At 44.1% G+C, this 21,537-nt stretch overlaps 1 protein-coding gene across 4 annotated transcripts in view; it reads left to right on the top strand.

Annotated features, from left to right (window-relative positions):
- The window catches only part of SPECC1 (sperm antigen with calponin homology and coiled-coil domains 1), a 293,242-nt gene that overhangs the window by 32,242 nt on the left and 239,463 nt on the right, over positions 1-21,537 (top strand). For 3 of the 4 annotated variants that reach the window (XM_069089598.1, XM_069089600.1, XM_069089601.1), the window contains exons 3-4: positions 851-898; positions 3,824-3,959. In XM_069089598.1, the coding sequence (XP_068945699.1) occupies positions 851-898; positions 3,824-3,959 (184 nt within the window). The remainder of the gene's footprint in view (positions 1-850; positions 899-3,823; positions 3,960-21,537) is intronic. The other variant, XM_069089599.1, reaches the window with a different exon arrangement.

Below are 21,537 nucleotides of genomic sequence, written 5' to 3'. Positions count from 1 at the left end.
ATCCATCCATCCATCCATCCATCCATCCATCCATCCATCCATCCATCTATCCATCCATCCATCCATACATCCATCCATCCATCCATTGGGCCACCAGACGTAACCAAGATTTTTTTAAAAGAGAGAAAAATAGTTTGGTGAATCCAGCAAATGCATCTTCCTCCATACAGAAAGTCTCTGTTTAGAAAGAAGGGATATCTTATTTCCTTTCTGTCTGTGAATTATTTAGACAGCTCCTTTCTATAAACGTTTTCCCATTGGGGTGCCCAGAGGCTTAAAATCAGTGAAGAATAAAAAGTGTTTATTAAATATTATCAAAGCTTCAGCTTGACCAACATATATACATGTATATGGATCTGTTTCTATAGTATGTTCTTATGTTTTAAGGTATTTCTCAATTAAGGTGAAACATTAGTTTAAGGAGTATGATAAGGATACTACGGTAGCAAAGAGACTGAGAACACTTGGTCAAAGAGGTGGGGGGGGGAGCTATGTCATGAAAACCCAGAGAAGAGAGAATATCCAGGAGGAAGAAGATGACCGTCAATGGCACATGCTGCAGAGAGGTCAAGAAAAATAAGGAGTAAGAAAAAATCATCAGAATTGGCAATTAAGAGGTCACTGACACTGGTGGAAAGAATGTAAAGGAAATGTAAAGTTTCACTGGTGTGATAGTTTGGCAGCTATATTGGAAAGGATTGAGGAATGAGAGAGAGAGAAGGCAGCAGCATGCAGCTCTCTCCCGTACCCCACCCCAAGAATTAGACAGAGAGAGAGAGGAGAAATATAGGATGATATGTGGAGGGGGGCAGGGTCTAATGAAGGGTTGTTTGGTTGTTTTTTTTTTCAGAATGGAGGAGATGGATATATTTGTATGCAGCAGAGAAGGAACCAATTAGTAAGTAGAGACTGAAGTTCAGAGTGGGAGATAATTATAAGGGCAATCCAAATGAGAAAGAAAGGAAGGGATGGGATCAAGGGTGTAGAGAAAGGCTGTCTTCTTATCTCAAACTGGAATAAAGGAGGAGAGAATGGGAATGAGGTCAAGAGTAATTCTACCTGACATACAGGAGGCACTTAATAATAATAAATGCTCCCTGGGTTGTTGGGTTATAGTGACTGAGAGGAGAAATAAGCAATTTTAAAATGTTAATCATTTTGTTTTGTTTAATAGTTTTGTGTACGTGATAGAGTGATATGAACAAGTTTCCATCTTGGTCTGACTATAGATTACAAATCTCCCCCAAATCCCCTGCTCCCCAGATCTGGCCTCTCTGAACCTGTGGCCTGACTGTGCTTTTAGTTCTACTGATTTTTTTTATCCCATGTTGATCATTCTGTGACAAAGATAAAGAAAATGGTGATGAATGAATAAAACATTTTAATTAGAAGGAAGATAAACATATTAATTTTCTTTTTACCATGAAGACTGCTTCATGTGGTAATTAATTGTGTATTTTTCAGGATGTACCTTTTTCCTCTTTCAAAGGGTTTTCATTTTAGGGGCCTGTATTCAGACCTCTTTTATCATAAGAAAAATGAAGGCTAAATTAGTATGTCCATGTGGGTCAGGGACCTTTTTTCCTGGAACTCAGCAGAGCCCTGAGCATACGGAGCCCCCGTAGGATAGGGGAATTCCTTCTTCAGAGGAGGAAGATATATTCCTTGCCCTCGGGAGGCTTATAGGTGGCTAACATAGGAGACAGAGCAAAGCAGAGAAACACAAGGGAGAAAATGTGCATCTGTCGTTTGTGTGAAATGTTGTACACCTGTTCAGGAAGGTCAGAAAGATAAAATGATCAAGTGTGTTCCTAATGGCAGGAGTGAGTGAAATCATTCAGACCACATGAAGAGAGAGTGGAACACTGGAGGATTGGGTAAGGGGGTTGAGAAACTAGGCAGAAGGAACATTTGGCCCAAGGGTCAGGGGACCTAGATTCAAGTCTTCCCTCTGACAGTAACCCTCTGCATGACCTTGGACAAGTCACTTAACCCCAAGACGTGGTTTTGTCATCTAGAAATGAGAGGGCTGGATGGAGTGGCTGTTGTCCATGGTTATCTATCCACTTTCTCCAGGATGCCTTAAAACAGAAAACTTAAGCCCACCAGTCACAAAATCACAGCTCTAGAATTAGAAGGGACTCCAGGGGCCATCTAGTCCAACCCCCTCATTTTATAAAGAAGGAAACTGTGGCACGGGGAGGTGACTGACCCAAAGGAAGGCTGTCAGGATCAGGGAAGGGCCTTAGAACATAGAATGTCAGAACTGGAAGGAACCTTACAGGTCATAGCCCTTATAAGGAAATTGAGACCCAGAGAAGGGAAGGGACTTGTCCAAGGTCACACATCAGATTAGTGTTAAATACCAACTGCCTCCCAGTCCAGTGGCCCTCCCACTAGCCCAGTATTTCTGCCTATTTAGTTTGGGGCATTTACCACTAATTAAGTGCTGTCCAAAATGCCCTCAGCTTTTAGATTAAATCCACTCTCCTTGCTAGTGTTTATGACATCATAAAATGGGAACATTTGCCTTTGAAAGTGGGAACAGAAGCATTTTGTTTGTGATCATGCTTCTGGAATTCCCTGTTGTCAGTCAATCCACTTCCCTTCTTTCTTTGGGGAGCTCTCCAGGGACTGTTCTGCCTCCACGATCGGATGTGCCTCATTGCTTTCACCCACTTCCTGTGGTGTTCTGGGAGAGAGGCTCCACCCCTGCCCCAGCATGAGGCGTCTGGAGTGTGGGCTAGAGAATTCAAGCATCACTGACCACTGGCAGCTGTTTGTAACTTGACTGCTGCCACCTCCAGGTGGTTGGGGCCAGGAGGCGTGAGGAGGAAGAGCCCCATGTTCTGGGTTCTAACCTGGTGGCTCTCCAGCACTGTGTGATGTGGGTGTAATACCTGTCCTGGGTGATCCAAGAATGGTCACATTTATGGAGAGAGGCCAAGCTTGAAGAGAAAAGGAATTTCAGATTTGTGGCTCTCATAATTAGAGGGTGACAGCCTTCCCTTTCTGGTGACATCAGGGGACAGTTTTGCAGTGAAATGCATGTGAGGTCACCAATTGATGCTTATTAATGTCTTTGTTCACAAAGACTCACTTATAGTCCAATAAATCTGGCAGTATTCCCTGGGCAAGGATTCAGGTTTGAGTTGACTATAACCCCCTTTTTTAGAATGAGCTGCACTGTCTCCCTTCACCCCTCTTAAGATAGGGCAGGTCCCGTCTGAAGTCACTGCTAGTGGGTAACAGCTGAGTTCTTCAAGGCTGTGTCATTCCAAGAGGGTAACTGAGGGTCTGGCTTAGTGCCCTGCTGCTTAGCACACAGAGCTTTCAGCTTTCAGTGGGACCTCCAGTATGCTCTTGTGCAGCCCCCTCATTTTACAGATGAGGAGATGGACAGGCCATGTTGTTTGTCATAGCCGGTTAGTGACCAATCTAATTTTTTCCTGGTCTAATGCATTTTCCCACATTGTCTTGTATTTCTTCCCATCCATCCTACAATTCTGTCTTTTCCTTGGTCACCACAGAAATCTTAGTTTCTTAGATTTAGAGTCAGAAATGGTGATGGGATCATACATGGAGACCTCAAAGCATGTGGGTGAGACAATGAATGTCGGTAGACACCCCTCCCCCTGATGTTATCTTGAACGGTTTGATGTCAACGTGGGCAGAGGTCTGCGGTCCATCAGCAAGTCTTTATCAAGCACCTCTGGTGTCCCAGGTAGGGTACCCTTAGGCACCAGGGATGCTCCAGCCCCCAGGGGAGACTTACCTGGCTTCTTTCTTGTCCTCTCCCTTCTCCTGCCTTTCTCCCTTACAGCTAAAACGGGCCAGCAGTGAAGACATGCTCACCAAACCAGGCAGCGCCAGCCCCTCTGGATCGGCCAGGCTGAAGAAGACGGTGACTTCTGGTGCCATTTCAGAGCTCGCGGAGAGCCGTTTAAAGAGCTGCGTAGGTAGGCGGGATCCGAGCAAACCCCAACCCTGTCCCTGCACCAACCCCTTTCACTCTGGCTGCTCCAGGACCACATTCCCTCATGGTTCCATAGCTAAGAACTTCTCCTAGCCCGCTGTGAGGTTGGTAGGGCAGGCTTTGAGGCGGAAGAGGGTTTCGTCGTCGACGTGGGGAACTGGCTGGGCAGAGGACCACCAGTGTAGACCTGCTTGGGACTTGAGTTCTTGGAGGCACTAAGGGGCTCGGGGACCTGCCCAGGTCCACCATGAATGGTAGAATGTGAATGACAGAAGCCAAGATTGGACTCCCAAAGCCACTCTGTCTCTTGCAAATGTCAGAAAGGACACCTTAAGCTACCAAGACTTAAAACCACACTACGACCAAGGAACGAACGCCTTGTTGTGTACTCTCTAAATGTACCTCTCTTTAGTAGAGTGTCCCTAAGACCTCGTCCAAGCTCCCGAAAACGGGAGGTGCTTGAGATATACTTGGTGGTTGGTTTTTTAAAGGCAGAACAAAGACCAATCAGTGAGAATCATAGGGAAGTGAACTTATTTTGTAATTAGCTAGCTAGCTGGATGGACGGAGGGACAGATGGACCGATGGACGGATGGACGGACGGACGGATAGATGGATGGATAGATAGATAATAGGATGAGAAGATATGAACAGGTAGTGATCTTCACCACCTAGAGGGAGTAGGGGAGGGAATCCACATCAAGTCCTTTACAAATATTATCTCACTTAATCCTCCTAACAGCCCTAGGGGGTCATATTAATAATAGCTAACATTTATGTGGCACTGACTGTGTACTAGGAATTGTGCTAAGTGCTTTACAATTATTATCTCATATGATCCTCACAACAACCCTATGAAGTAGGTGCTATTATTATCCTCACTTTACAATCGGGGAAACTGAGGCAAGTAGAGGTTTGGCGACCTGTCCAGGGTCACACAGCTAGCAAGTGTCCAAAACTGGATTTAAGCTCATATCTTCCTGACTCCATCCCAAGCCACCTCACTGACTCAGTGTGGATAAGCTCAGAGTCGTTACTGACTAACTTGGGGAATCATTATCTGGGACTAGAAGAGGAGACCTCAGAAGCCATTTAGACCAAACCCCTCCTTTTATAGATGAGGACACCTGGATCTTAGGGATTTTAAGTGGTTTACCCTAGGTCATTCCCAGAATGAGCTTCCAAAGATGGCAGGCATCCAATGCCCTTTTCATTTTACTGGTTTTCAAGAACTGATCCAGGGAGACAGTCCAGTCTTCCCTTCCACTTCTTGCCTTAGGTAGCCTGCTGCTAGTTTCTCTGGTTTCACTTTTGCATAAAAAGAAAATGAGGACATTGGAGGCAATGGTGAAAATTGTTTTCCCCGTTATGGAAACACCAAGATCTCATCTTCCATTTACCTCTCATGGCATTTTTTTTTAAGCAATCGGGGTTAAGTAACTTGCACTGGAGCCGGTGCTCTTACTCGCTGTGCTACCTGGCCGCCCCTACCTCTCATGGCATTTTAAAATCATTTTCCAGTGAATCTTCTTGTTCCTTCCTCTCAGCACATTTTTATTATGTGTGGAATGCTTTTATTTAACAGCAGTAAAGAGGCATTTTACTAAAAATCTAGCGGGCTTACTATTAACTTTAATGAAATGATTTTCTGACTCAATTATGTTTAGATAAAATGCATCATCTTTAGTTAAATGCTTTTTATTATTGAAATACTCATTTTCCATCTGCATTAATTGCTACTATAAATTACGGCTCTGTTTTTTTCAAATTCATGGTGATTTTTGAGTTCTTTTAATTTTGGTTGTTGAGAAATACACCACAAGATGGCGCCAACATCAAGCACATTAACTTTAACCCACTCCGAGTGATTTTGTTCATGGTTTGCTTTGGTTTGATCTGACAATCACAGGATTGAGAATTGGAAGGGAACCCCACAGAGCATTTAGTTCAACCCATTCCTGGAAGACAGGCCTCACTCTTGAAGACTTTTGAGAGGGAAGAAATGTATCAGTCATTTCTCAACAAAACATACAATTAGAAGAATGGAATGGTTTGGAAAATCCTGTTAAGGAAGAATGTAAGTTGCTAGATTTAGAACTGGAAAGGACCTCAGAAGCTATGGAATCCATTCCCCAAATTTTACAGATAGGTAAAGTGAGGCCCAGAGAGTTTTAACTGATTTTGCCTAAAGTAACAAAGAGGAGTAGGTAGCAGTTCTAAGATTGAAACTCAGATTGTGGCTCCAAATTCAGTTCCACTATACCATAATAGGCTTCAATATAGCCCAAATTCATTTATTTTTAATATTGGGGGCTGATTTGTATTTTTTTATATTAGTCACCCCCTTCTCAATCAATTCTAATGATTCCCTGTTACCTCCAGGATTAACTGTAAAGTCTCTTGTTTAGTATTTAGAGCTTTTTTTTTTTTTTGCCTTTTGGAGGGCAATTGGGGTTAAGTAACTTGCCCAAGGTTACACGGCTAGTTTTTGTGTATGTGTGTGTGTGTGTGTTAAGTGTCTGAGGCCAGAACCGACCTCAGGTCCTCTTGACTCCGGGGCCAGAGCTTTACTCACTGCACCACCTAGCCGCCTCTAGAACTTTTTTTTACAGCCTTTACAGACTTTGTACACCTTACTTCCCTCCATGTACCAGCTACATCCAACTCTATCAGCCTAATTGCTGCCCCTTGCATCATGTTATCTCTGGCCCCCGTGCCTTTGGCTCTCCTATTTACGCGCCTGACATGCTCTCCATCCCAACCTTAGATTCTTGGTTTCCAAGACTCGGCTTAAGCGCCATCTCCTCTGGCCTTTCTGTCTCTTCCTCCCCTCCCCCCTTCCTCAGCCTCCAGCGCCTTCCCCATGTTGATTTCTATATTTTGCTTTCACCACTAGAACATCAGATCCTTGAAGGCAGGGGCTCCTTTGCAAGTGCTTAAGTAAACACTTACTAGACGCCGGGATATTGATTACTGACTAAGTAATGGGCATGTGTATGGTCTAACTTTGCAAGCAAGAGACACGTTGTAAAGAGTTGACCAGAAGGCTATTTGGAGTCCTTCTGTTCTGGGCGCCATCTTTTAGAAAGTGCCTTTGCAGACTGGAGTATATGCAGAGTAGAGGGTGATGGAAGGCTAGGGACAATGCCATATGAGAAGCCACTGAAAGAACTAAGGAGCCCAGAGAAGTCCCAGACCAGGTATGGATAGTTGTCTTCAAGGGTTTGAAGGGCAGTCACATGGAAAAGAAAGAAGTCTCATTGTGCTTGGCCTCTGAGGGAAGAACCAGGAACAATGTGGGGAGGGGGGAGCGAGGCAGGGGGAGCCAAAAAAAGGGGGCAGATTTAGGCTGGAAGTCAAGGAAGGCCTTGGAAGTCTCCAAATGTAGACTGACTGCCCTAGAGCTAATGGGTTCCCCTTCACTGGAGGCCTTCAAATAGAGGCTAAATGACCATTGGTAGGGGATAGTATCCAGGGGGATGCCTGTTTGGGTCTGGGTTGGACAAGATGACCCAGGGATTCTGTGGCTCTGGGAAGGAGAACTATATGGATCACTTTTTGAGTTCAGAAAGCACTAGGCTAAAGTTTGGGGAGGGAGAGCACCGGATCTGGCATCAGAGGACTTGGGTGACCTTGAATTAGGAAGTCTCTGAGGAACTTACCAGCTCTGAATCTATGAGCCTCCAATCTGCCATATAAGGGCACCCAACCATTACACCCCTTCCTTAGGACAGAGCATCATAAAAGTCCAGGTTCTGTTGATAGTAGCTTAGAACTGCACTAAAAGTTTTGGGACACACCATCTGTATTATTGAGAAGTAGCTGATAAATGTCTTTCCCCTTCCAATATCTAGATTAGCCCCATGTGACAGCATCATCAAAGTAGTCGAATATTAAACATGATGTAACTCAAGTTATTACCCTCTCTGGGCTCCCACTTCCCCAACTATAAAAGGGGGGGATAGATTAAATCCAAGGTCCCTTCTGGCATTCAATCTTTGATTCTATGATTTTATGTTAATTCTAAGCCATTAAAGCTTGGAACTGCACAAAGACTTTTAGGACACTTTATATACTGCTGTAAAGTCAATAATTGTAGTGATGCCTGGAAGCTGAGTGTGAAGGACAGAACACTGTTTTATCATTGGGCAACACAAAGAGAGGCAGGCCAATTCCTGGGGTCATTCTCCGACAGAGATGAATGTCTTATGTACAGATTGCTATGACTGAGTTATAGGTTTTGTTTGTAGACCCAGGTTCGAATTCTGCCTCTGATACTTGCAAGTTACTTATAAGCTCTCAAGAGATGGGAGGGACCCCAGCTCTTATTTTGTGATTGAGGTAAAGTAGCTTGCTTGGGGTCAGACAGGTTGTGAGGGGCAGAGCTGGGTCTGGAACCCAGTCTCTCAGACTCCAAACTCAGTGTTCTTTCCACTGTGGCAGATTAACTCTCAGTGTATAGGCGACCTAAGACCACGATGGGGCAGCTAGGTGGCGTCATAGTTCCCAGCGAGCCAGGCTTGGAGTCAGAAAGGTTCATCTTCCTTGAATTCAAATCTGGCCTCAGACACTCACCAGCTGTGTGACCCTGGGCAAGTCCCTTCACCCGGTTTGCCTCCGTTTCCTCATCTGTCAAATGAGCTGGAGAAAGAAATGGCAAGTCATTCCAGTGTCTTTGCCAAGAAAACCCCAAATGGGTCACAGAGAGTCTCACATGACTGGACAACAAGAAGACAAATAAATGATAAGTATTTACCATGTAGATTATATATAGTTTAAATTTTTAATAGTATATGTGAGAAAACATAAGCTATTCGGGGACTCATGAGAGGGGATCTGATGAACTAGATCGGGTAAAGTTGAGGAGAATGGCCACATAACATCATACCTATAACAAGGCTTCTTTTTCCAGACAGGTTAATGTTTTGTCTCTCTCTAATTTGTAAGTAATTCATGAAAAGTACCCTTCTAGCACGTGATTAGCATGTGCCAGGGACCAAGGTGTCTGGCTGAGAAGCCGTTGGGTAGGAACAGTGGGAACAGCGGTGTCTGCGATGATTAAATATGTCAGTGACCAGAGAACGTCAGCTAACTCAGTGTGGGAGATGCTTTAGAAGAAACGTGTCAGCGATCATTATAAAAACTCAGGCTTGGGAAGGGTAGAGGAGAGAAGAGGCAGGATGCTTTCAGCTGTCTACTTGAGCAGGGTCAGCTCAGCCCCTTCAAGAGAGCCACAGTAGCTACAAGTCTGGAGTGGAGAGAGTGCTAGGCCTGGAGTCAGGAGGACGAGTTCAAATCCTACCTGAGATACTTACCATCTGTGAGACCCTGGGCAAGTCTCAGAGACTCAGTTTTGTCATTTGAAAAAGGACTCCAGTTGTAAGAGATGTGATCCTTGAGAGAAGACTGTAGCCTGACCAGGAGTGCTTGGCCCCCAACCAGAATGCACAGTTCAGCGTGGAAGATGAGAGATCGTGATGCAGGGGTGCCCACAGTATCATGAGCTGGCTTAGCAGAAGGGGTTCCCCTGGCCCCCAGCCTGGGCAAGCTTTCTTTGTTCTCCTCCTACACATTGGCTTGCAGAAGATATTCATCAGAAAGGCAGGGGAAAGCTGGAGGACTTTCCAGTGAATTCATGGAAGATTGAAGTTCAGGTCTGTGAACTTGGCTATGACCCTCTAAAATGGCCAAGTCCCTCTGTGGAAAACAGTATCAGATTTGCTCTTTCAGCTGCTTTTCCTGGTGGACTGTATACACAGGGCTTTTGTGTGGCTGCTTACTGCTTGGCGGATTCTTTAGGTCCCTAGGGTTCACTGCTGGCCTGGATGAAATTTCCACTTGCCTAATAATTCCTTCCATGTCACCATCCATTAAAAAGAGAGAAGAGAGATAGATGATGGTGGGGAAAAGGGCTCTGACCACACCTGGAAGGCCATAGATTTTCCCCTTGGAGTAGTGACAGCACTCAGGCACTTGGGATGAATGCATCTTTCACTCCCCTCCCAATGGGACCAGACTCTGTTTCCCAAAGAGGAAACTCCCTCCATCAGTGAATATACCCATCAATGGTTCTGTTCTGTTTCTTACAGTCTGATGGCCTGGGGCACTGAGGTTAAGGGGCTAGCCCAGAGCCCCACAGCCAGGATCCCAGACCATCATCATAGCTAGCATTTTTCTATCACTGTAATGTTTCTTTAAGGTTTCCAATGTACTCTATCTATCTATCTATCTATCTGTCTGTCTGTCTGTCCGTCCGTCCGTCTGTCTGTCTATCTATCCATCTGTCTGTCTGTCCGTCTATCTGTCTGTCTGTCTGTCCGTCCGTCCGTCTGTCTATCTATCTATCAATCATCTGTCTATCTATCCATCTGTCTGTCTGTCCGTCTATCTGTCTGTCTGCCTGTCTGTCCATCCATCCGTCCGTCCATCTATCTATCTATCTATATCTATCATCTGTCTATCTATCCATCTGTCTGTCTGTCTGTCTATCTGTCTGTCTGTCTGTCTGTCTGCCTGCCTGTCTGTCTATCTATCGAGCTATATGCATATGCATGTATATATGTAAATACACATATATCTACACTTGTATGTATTTTCATATATATTATCTCATCTGTCCTTACAACACTCCTGTGAGGTTGGTGCTATTATTATCCCCATTTTGCAGCTGAGGCTTATAGAGATTAATCAGCTTGCCAGTGGTCACACAGCTAGAGTGTTGGGGCAGTTGGGTGGCTCAGTGGATAGGGCACGGGTCCAGGAGTCAAGAGGACCTGAGTTCAAATCCAACCTCAGATACGTAGTAACTGTGTGACCTTGGGCAAGCCACTTAACCCTAACTGCCTTAAAAAAAGGCAAAAAGCATCTGAGTCAGGATTTGAACTCAGGTCTTCCAGCCATCAAAGGATCTGATTGAGGTCATCAAAAAGCATTTTTTACAACTCTCAAAAGAGAGTGGATCTATACTGAGAACACCTCAACAAGCATTTATCATGGGTCTGTTGTGAGCCAGACTGTGCTGAGCACTACAAGGACAAAAATGAAGCAATGGTCCCTGCCCTCTGGGCGCTTGCAATCTCTCTGGGAGACGGCAAGCACACAAGTAAGTGTGTATATATACACCAGTTACAGTATGTGTGTGTGCGTGTGTGTGCATGTGTGTGCGTGTAGGTCAGCAAATAAGGATGTCGGAAGGAATTTCTGAACGATTTGTCAGAAAATGTCTCATACAATAACCAATGGCATCTATCCAATATTGCTGGGAAATGAGATGTTCCACTTAACTGAAATTCTCTGTATAACTGAAGTCTACCACTTTAAGTACCATTTTCATGTTATTTTAATAGCCTTTGCTGGAAATCTTTCAAAAACCTATTGCATGGAGTAAATAGAGTTTGCCATGGCCACAATGTAAATAGGTCAGCAGTGGAGAGACAGCAAAAACCCTGGTCAGTTCCAAGAGTCAGTGTCTGTACTTTAAGTCCCCCGGGTCCATTCTTCCTCCCAGGGGCAGTGGAAAAACCATTTTTCAGTGAATGTACTGTATGAAGGGGATCTGTTTGGAGGTTTATTGGAGAAGGTCACTCAAGTCAAGATAAAATGTGTCAAATTTCTAAAGTTTCGTGCTCAGAAATGCTTCAAAATGCTCAGAGGCTTTTCATGCCTTCTCACACTTAATTTAACCTTTTCTCAACGACTCCAGATCATCATTATGAATGTGGGAGAATTAAAGCCCAGAGGACCCCTAGACATAATCTAATCCCACTTCCTTGAAGGTGGGGACAGCCTGTTAAATTTGCTTTTCTCTTCCCCCTCCTTCCAGTACCTGGCCCTGTGCTACTATTGATCAATAAAAATGGGCTGAACCGAATTTAATACATATTTTTTTCTTCTATATTGATCAGATAAAAAATATTTAAAAGACTATGAATACCTCCTCCCACTGTCTCTCCCGAAAAGAGAATGACAGCCTTTGGATATTTCCTTTCTTTCTGAAGTCCAAATTGGGACCTTTGAAGTGATAACATTACAAACATCCTATCCGCATTGTGGATTTAGCGTGGACTTCTATTTATTGAGAGATTAACTGATTTTCAAAGATTCATTAAGGTATGCAAGTACGTGGGTTTCATTTCTTTGCTTAGTGAAAAAGGAGCCGGGGCTGATGATCAATAATAGAATAAAAAATGTCTTTCCCCCTGACAATTAGGGAGAGAACTAGGTGGTGATCATTTCTATGGAGGAGGGGCTGAATTGGAAAATGGGCAGTAAACCAATTAGTGAAACTCAGTAGATTTATGGAACCATTGTTATTTAACTCACAAGTTCAATAGGTTGTAAATTGTAAATTACCCAGAATGCTAGTTAGGGACCCTTCAGCAAATCCCTAGGAAATTTGGCAAGCATCCTTTTCCTTTTCAAAGGCCTTTGGTGCTAGCCCACCCAAGAATGCAGGAAACCTGCATATTACAGACAAAAACCCCCTAAGAATAGGGAATATTGGGTTAAAAGTCTTTTTATTCTCAGTAGAGAGGTTATGGGTGTACAATGTGACGTAAAGTGTTCGATTGAGGGTAGCTGTGGTCTGTTGGTTTTGTTTAAATATAATTCTTTATTACAAGGGATAGGGACCATGCCTGTAATTTAATTGAGAACTCCTGGATGAGAAAACTAATTGGTATTACTTAAAAAAAAAAGTCAATGATGGGGCCAGTGATTTTGTTTGTCCTTTGTTTTTGAAGAGGACCGATGACATCATGGGGCGATGTCTCGACTTGAGAGTGAATCGGATTTAAGTGAAGCAGGGTTGTCAGTCTCACTGTCTGGGGCCAGGTTTCTACCCACACTTCCTCCTGTTACAGAGCTGGGTTTAATGGGAAGGGAGAAGGATTGTGAAAAGGAAATGAGCACAGCCCCAAAACAGAAGGTGACAAAAATTTTTTAAAATGATAGAAAGCATGTAAAAATGAGATACTTCCCGCTGGGTAAAAAATGGAGAAGGGGGAATATTATCCCCATCGAAGGATAACAGACTCAGAGAATATCAGAGAATTGAGGTTATTTGGCAAGAGATTACCTGCTCCCTCATCCCCCAGACCTTCACATGAGGGCCTTGGAGCAGAGTAACTGGTTGGGGGGGGGGGGGGCGGGAATGGAGAGGATGAGAGTGAAAGGTTCCCTAACTGTCTCAAGATTAGCTTACATTGGAGAAATAGAAACTTTTATCTCTGATGCCAGGTGCTTGCTATGGGGCTGCCTGGGCCCAGATGGACACTTTATCTATGTGGTTGTGGTTGGGAAAAAGCAGGGAGAGGCCAAGCCCTTTTGGCTAGTAAAAGAAAAAAAAATACCAGAGGAAACTGAATGCTTTCAGGATTTCTGCCCAGGGTTATAGACATCAGTCCACCCAGGAAGTTTGGCCTCATAAATTATCCTGGAGGCACTCTCTCAAGTGAGGGAGAAATGGCCTCAGGGAAGTACTTGTGGTCTAAATGATAACCTACAGTCCACAGAAGAATAGAGACTCCACCGTTCCCGACCCCCTGAACTGTGAGGGCCCCCCTTTCCTCAACTATTTTGTATTATAAACTATGCATTTGTGTGCATTCTCTTCACCCTTATTCTCTGCAGAATGGTGTTGTTCAGTCCTGTCCACCTCTTTGTGACCCCATGGACCATGGGTTTTCTTGGCAAAGATACTAGAGTGGTTTGCCATTTCCTTCTCCAGTGGATTAAGGCAAACAGAGGTTAAGTAACTTGCCCAGGGTCACACAGCTAATATGGTTCTGAGCTGAATTTGAACTCAGGTCTTCCTGAATCCAGATCCAGCACTCTGTCCACTGAACCACCTAATTACCTCCAAGGCAAACAGAGATTAAATGACTTAACCCATGGTAACATAGCTAGTAAGTGAGGCCAAATTTGAACTCAGGCCTGACTCCAGGCCCAGTGCACTATCCAGGGAGCCATCTATCTGTATAGAATGAATACATTCTACATAGAATGTATATATAGACATTCTTCATGTATATACATATATGTATTTGTGTAGATGCACACATAAAAGACACATGTGCACAGACACACATACACATCGTACATGTATGTACACACACATAGACACATCTTTGTTGTCTCTTCCATTAGAATGTAAAGTTCTTGTGAGTAAGGCTTGTTTCCTTTTTCATCCTTGTGTCCACAGAGCCTAGCACAGGGCCTGGTACATAACAGGGGCTTAATAAATCCTTGTTGGTTAATTGATCGATGCTGAGAAGAATAAAAGCCTTCCTTATTAGATATGCAGTGATATGCTGGTAAATGTTTCACAATCAGCTCTCCCAAAGTGAAATGTGTCCACGATGCGCTTTGAAGTTGAATCTATATTAAACATTTTCTCCACCACTTCCTCAAGCTTAGACAATCAACAAACTAGAAAATCACACGTGGATTTGTAGGGCTTGCCACTTTCCAAGGCATAGATGCTCACACTGAACACGTAATGGCCATCTCTGGTGAACCGATTTGAGCCAGGTCCAGGGACAACCCCGTGAACGTGTATAAATGCGTCTGTGTATCATGGGTACATTTTATAGCAAGCAATGTTGGATTGATTCATCTGCACACCTCAGGGTGAGGAAGGATGGCAGTTGTGTTTACAAAACTCTAAAAACTCAAATTATAGCCTTAGACTCCTAACAAGCAGGGGTCACAGAGAACCCAACCACAAAGAGAGTGTCCCTGAGGGCATGTACATCACAAGCTTCTTGCTTCATCGGACTCTTCTGTGCTTGGTGCAGTAGGACACATAGAGCAGATGGTCAGTAAATATTTGCTGAGGAATCACTGGATCTGGGCTTCAAATTCCAGCGTCACCTCTCACTACTTGTTTGACCTTGGGCTAGTCACATAACAGACATCTCCGGGCCTCAGTTTCCTCGTTTCTGAAAGGAGGTCAAAATGGTCATATAAGCCCTTTCCAGAGCCAAGTCTATGATCCTAGGTCTGTGAATGGCCCCTAGAGGGCAGAAAATTGACTGTGTGTGGGTACTACAGTTCTTTGACTTCCATACTCCAAGTGGTCATCTCAAAGGTCTATTTTATGGTTGTTTGTTTTTTTTTTTTTAAATAATCAGATAAGAGGGACAGCTAGGTGGCACAGTGAATAGAGTACTGGCCCTGGAGTCAGGAGGACCCGAGTTCAAATCCAGCCTCAGACACTTGACACATACTAGCCATGTGACCTTGGGCAAGTCACTTAACCCCAACTGTCCCGCCTCCCCCCCTCAAAAAAATAAGTGATCAGAGAAGAAAACACACCATGTCTGGAATTCTCCCTCAGACAATGTCCATAGCAGGTCTTGCCTTAGGAATCAAAGACATCCTCCTCAGGATTGCCTCATTCTACTGTGAATGAATGCACTGATCTATGCAAGCTGTTGTGAAGTATGCCTACAAGATCTCCATGAGGTTAGGAGCCAGAGATCAAGCGCTTATTAAATGCCAGCCATTCACCAGGCCCTGTGCTAAGCCGTTTACAAATATTATCTCATTCATCCTCATCACAACCCCAGGAGCTGTCGTGAGTAAATTTAATAAAGGTAGATTGAGGTACAGACTCTGAACAAAATCAGCTTATTAGCAGTGACTTGTATGGCTATCAGCAAAGTGGGTAAATGCCCACCTCAGATCCTCCACCCCTAGGGAGGGCTGACGGGGCCTTTTAAACCCAGGTGTGGGTTACCTTTTATAAGCATGTATTTAATATTTGACTACATAATCCATTTACACAATATGTAACATTTATATTTATTGTTAGTGTATATAAAAGGTCTAGCTTGAAACTACACTGAGAATTCTGGGACAGCCTGTACAATATATTTTGAGAGACACTGTATTAGGTGAGGGTCCAGGCTCTCTGATCTATTTAGGAGATTAAGCACAGACCTGACTTGATTAGAGGCACTTGCTTTTTTGGGAATGAATGAATATCATAATGAAATCATAGGTCTGAGGGGGGAGGATTTTTTATTTATATTAATTTATGTAATAAATATATATTATGTATTTATAATATAATAACTATAATAAAATTTTATATTTATATTAAAATTTTCAATAAGTAGTAAACATTTTGAAATTTTAAATCTTTTTTCCCCTATCACTAAAATTCGGTTCTCTAGACCCCTAAGTCACAGGTTTCCACATTCAGAAATAATAATTAAAGATACATGTGGGTATTATGCAAAAATATGTATAACCATGAAAATGCTAGCAATTGAAGGGGAATCATGTGCCCTTGATGCTTCTTATTTACCTCCACTCTCCCTTTTCCATCCTTGGAGTTGGGGATGTGATGGATGGTGTGATGGAAAAACTGGTTTTATGGTTGTGGAAATGGTTTCCTACTGACATTCAATCCTATCTGACCCAAGAAGGCTTTATTAAGCACCCATTCAGTGCTGGTATAGTGAGAGGCCCTGGGGACACACAAACCAAATAGGAAAGCCACCCCTGACCTCAGGGAGCTTACGTTCCTTCTGCAATAAAAGTAGTTCAATTTTTCAACTAATAAGTACTTTCACAAAAGTTTTATTGATGCATTATTATTATTTTTTTACTCCCAGAGGCACCTCCTTGTATAGTTCTGTGCCTTGAAATACCTTCCTTTGTAATAAGGAAAAATAGTTAAGCAAAACCAACTGACCCAGCCACTGTTTATGATGGAGTATGCAGCACTCTGCACCGGATAGTCCCCACCTCCCAGCTGAGAGGAGAGAAGAGGGTGCTCTTCCATCTGACCTCTGGCACAGAGATTGATCATAACATTAATAAATCTCTCTCTCTTTTTTAAAGTGCCGATACCTGACTATTTGCATCTACAACATTTCTCTCATTCATTACTGAAGTGAGTTTAAAAGAAATTATTTAGTCATTTCATTTGAAAACAATTTAATAAAAAAAATATTTAGGCTAATTTTCTAATTCTGAATGTTTTCCTTTTGAATATTGAGAGAGTTTTGGTGGCTTCATGAACTGGTAGGACAGTGATCATGGTAAATTATATGCTGGATAGCTCTGAGCCTTGGCTCCTAGAAACAGATCCTGCTTCTGACACTTACTATAACATGGCTGGGCCTCAGTTTCCTCATCTGTAAATGGAGAGAGTTGGAGTAGGTGTCTCCACAGGCTCCTTCCAACTCAAGAACTTGGAAACTATGTTTCCAAGGTGATTTTTATGATTAAAGCTAGGCATCGTCTTTGTGATTTTTTTCCTCCTTTAAAAAAAATCACCCTTTTGATATTTTTAAATTGGCCAAAAGGTAATGGTTGAATAAATATTTAAACAGAAAATTACAATAATTATAATATGTGAACTATACCAACAAAAATGAACACGGCCAACCACCAGTTGTAAACTGACACCCAGCCATCCGTCAGTTGACACGTGGTGGACATGACAAGCAAATCTTCTCACTTGGACCTGGGGTTCAACTGTGACCTTCTACCTGAGAAATTCACTGAGTTAGGTTGGGACTTGCTTAATGCTGACCTCACTGAATGACAGTCCAATTTATCCTGCCTAGTTGAAGAAGTTTTATAAGTTTATGGTTTTAAGAAATAAGGACCTTTAAAAATTAAAAAAAAAATGTATACTGGTAAAAACTTGCCTCTGAATGGAAGTTTTGGACTTGTATTCTCAGCACCTGGCCCATGGTGGGTGGTTCATACATACTTGTTGGTCAGTTGGTTGGCAAACACAGGTATTGTGGAACCTTGTTTTTTCACCATCCTCCCTCTCGATGATGAATTTTTTTCAATTCTTTTAAAAACATGTAACACTATTTCCTGTTAGCAAAAAGGATCTGAAATAACTTTTGAGTGCCTTAAGTATATTTGACAAGCTAAAAGCAGTTGAGATTAGGGGCTACCAAACTCTCTGTAACTTAACGTGCTATAAAAGGTTGGAGTCTGTAGGGGTCTTCTCTCTGCAGGGCATACAGCATCCCCAATGTTAATGATGCTAATCTTTTCATTATTTGCAAGGAGCTCTGAGAAGATAGTGAGTTTAAGTATGGTTATTTCTGTCCTCAAGTGGAGAAGCAGGGACCTGAATAACCAGGTCAGGGGGCTTGGCCACGGTCACAAAGCCGGTGACAGAGTCCATGTCAGTTGGGGGAGGGGGCAGGGAAGGCAGAAGCCCTTCGGTGGGATGTAGGCTGCTGGTTTCTAATTAAATGCCAGTTATGTTTGCACATTTTTTTCCGTCTGTGGTCTGAAGGGCTGGCCACTTCTCTGGAGGTCCTATGCCAGATTGTTCACTCCAGGAGCAGGTCACTTTATAGAAAACTTATTTCTGTATATGGAATCCTTTAAAAGGCACTGGATGCCAGGATTAGGAGTCACCAAGGCCTGGGTTCAAATACCAGCTCAGACAGTGAGTGATCACGTGGCCTCAGGGAAGTCACTGTGGGCCTTTTTCCCCCTCTGTAAAAAGAGGGGGGATGGGCTAGATAACACGAGAATTCTTTCTAGTTCTAAGTCCTAGATCTTTACAATTCTAACCTTCTATGATTCTATGGAGTAGATGTAATGGAAAGAAGTCTGGATTTGGAGTCAAAAGACCTGAGTTTGAAGCCTGAGTCCACCATTTATGACCTGTGTAATTGTGGGCAGCTAGGCAGTGGAATGGATAGAGTTCCAGGCCTAGAGTCAGGAAGGCCTAAGTTTAAATCTGACCTCAGACACTAGCTGTGTGACCCTGGACAAGTCATTTTACCCAGTTTGCCTCAATTTCCTCATCTGTAAAATGAGTTGGAGAAGGAAATGGCAAACCACTCCAGTATCTTTGCTAAGGAGAACCCAAAAGAGTTAGACACAACTGAAAAATGAATTGGCAATAAAAGGAAGCAGAGCTAAGATTAGGTGAGAGAGGTGGAGTAAGGAAGCAAGGAGATGGAGCTGAACCAGACCGCTAAGGTCCCTGCCTTCTCTCTAGACTTTGATTCTGACCACTTGGGTTTGGGTTATGTTCATTCTGCGGCGCCAAGTTTTAAAAGTTGTTTGAAGCTCATGAGAAAAGTTGGAACAGGAGATATGGGAGTAGAGAGGTGAGAGCTGAAGCCTAGAGTGGATAAGACCTCCGGGGGGAGAGAAAGAGAAGACAAAACCTTGGGGGTGATGCTTCTTGTTGTTGAGTCATTTATCAGTCATGGCTGACACTCTGTGACCCCATTGGGGGTTTTCTTGGCAAAGATATTGGAGTGGTTTGCCCTTTACTTCTCCAGTTCATTTGACAGATGAGGAAACTGAGTCAGACAGGATGAAGTGATTTGCCCAGGGTCACACAGCTAATAAGTGCCTTCTAGCTTAGGAGGAATGCTTAGGACCACAGATTTAAGAGCTAGCTGGAAGGGACAGAAGAGATTATGCAGTTCAGCATTCCCCTCTCCCACTCCCCTTTACTTTACAAATGAAGAAAATGGAGAGCCCAGAGAGGTTGTGACTGGCTCAAGAGATAGTAGGGAGGAGACAGAGAAAGGGAGAGACAGAGAGGGAGAGGGAAAAAAAGGAGAGAGAGATGAAAAGAGAAAGATGAAAAGAGAAAGAGAGGGAGAGGGATGGGGGAGAGAGAGAGAGAGAGCAAGTGAGAGCACAGTCAGAAAGATAAGAGAAGCAGTGTCACAGATCTGAGCGAAAGGAAGAAAGAACTTTGAGAAGGAGGGGGTGGTCAGTAGTGTTGGGTGCTGCAATGCTGCAGACCAGTAAAGGAGGCTGAGGCTGTAAAAGGCCGTTTGAAAGGCAGTCAGCTAAAGTGGAAAGAGCCCTGGATGCTGAGTGAGAAGATCTAGGTTTTAAATCCCAGCTCTGTGCTTACTGCCTACCTTCCCTTGGGCTGGTGCCTTCTCCCTCCCTCCCCACTCCAATTTCCTTCTCAGAAAACTGAGGGGGAGGGAGAGATCTTAGAAGATCTCCAAATTCCCATCCAGTAGGAATCTTTATGATCTAGCCATTAAGGCGTTTATAATCTAGTTAAGGAGACAAATACGGAATAATTAAAGACAATCCAAGGCATCCTGCAATTAAATGCTGAACCGTACCCAGTCCAGGCTCCAGATGAGGCAGGAAAAGTTACTGTTGCTTTGCCAAAGATTTTCATTGTGTTCTGAGCAGTTCCTCCATAAAATTGCTGGACAATTTACTGTCAGAACCTCAGCCGGTAAATAGGGTCATCCCCAAAGGTTTGGAAACAAAACTTCAGCCATAGACGGCTTCATACTTTTCCTTTATTCATAACCTTACAGGCTGGAGAGAGACCTCAGAGGCCATCTTGAACAACCTCCTTTATTTGACAGATTAGGAAACTGAGGCCCAAAGAGGGGAAATAACTCAGTCAGGGTCACACAGGTAGCGAGTGGTCCAATCCTGTCAGTTCACAGAGGAGAGGATACTAAGGCTGAGAGAAATCTGTATTTCCCAAGGCTCCTTGGGACCCCATAGGGACTTTTTTGAGGGGCAGGGTCTTTTCCTCCTTGGCCCCACATAGAGCTTAGCACACCAAAAGATCACAGCCCCATAGATTTATCGTTGGAAGGGACTTCAGAGACACCTAACCCAACCTCCTTTATTGGACAAACAAGAAAACTGGGAGCCAGGGATATGAAGTAATATGCCTAAAGTTTCAGAGGTGGGGTTGAAATCAGTGCTTTGAAGCAGCAGCCAGACGGGACTTGGAGTCAGGAGTTTGAATGCTGACTCAGACACTTCCCAGCTGTGGTACCTTGGGCAAGTCACTTAACCTCTTGGACTTCAGGTTCTTCGTCTCTAAAATGGGGGCGTTGAGCCTATGGCCTTCAAGGTCCTTCCAGCTCTAAGTCAGTCTTCTATGCCTATGAAAGGACCTTGGTCCAGGCTATCTGATCTGACAGGCTCCTTTGCGCCATGTCTCCCCCATTTGACTGAGCTCCCTGAGAACAGGAGCTGTGTTTTCTGTCTTTCTTTGCATCCCACAGGTCCCGGCACTTAGTAGGCGCTTAATCAATATTTACAGACTGCCCGCGACTCCCTGATAGCCGAGGCTCTTTCCACTCGCCCCCTTTAGCTCTGCTCCTGCCTTTGTCCGCTCCGAGGTCCCCTTCTCCTCCCGGGCCTCTCCGGCTTTCTCGCAAGCTCGCGCGCGCACGCACACCCTCAGAGCCATCGCTCCCCGCCTGCCCTTTGTCTCCTGCTGTCTTTCATACACTATCCCCTCTTCCTGTCTCTCTCCCTCTCTCCCCTCTCGGGGCTGCAGTTTGCACTGGCTGCCTCTGCGTGGCCCACAGCCCGGCTGGAGTCACACACACACACACACACACACACACACACACACGCACGCACACGCCTACCTCTCTCCCTCTCCCTCTCCCTGTCTCATTCCAGCACTCCGCCGGCTAATTAAGCGCTGCCTAGGCCGGGCCGGGGCCGGTGCATAATATTGTAATGAGGTAGGAGGGCTCAGCCCAGCTGCCCCAGCATGAGGGGCAGCCCCCGCGCCCGGTGCCAGGAACTAGGAAGCAGCCGACTCT

This window comes from Petaurus breviceps, unplaced genomic scaffold (assembly GCF_028583685.1).
Source record: "Petaurus breviceps papuanus isolate PSGF00001 unplaced genomic scaffold, PetGlider_PUasm1.0 186, whole genome shotgun sequence".
Taxonomy (NCBI): domain Eukaryota; kingdom Metazoa; phylum Chordata; class Mammalia; order Diprotodontia; family Petauridae; genus Petaurus; species Petaurus breviceps.
This window is presented reverse-complemented; position numbering and strand designations above follow the sequence as displayed.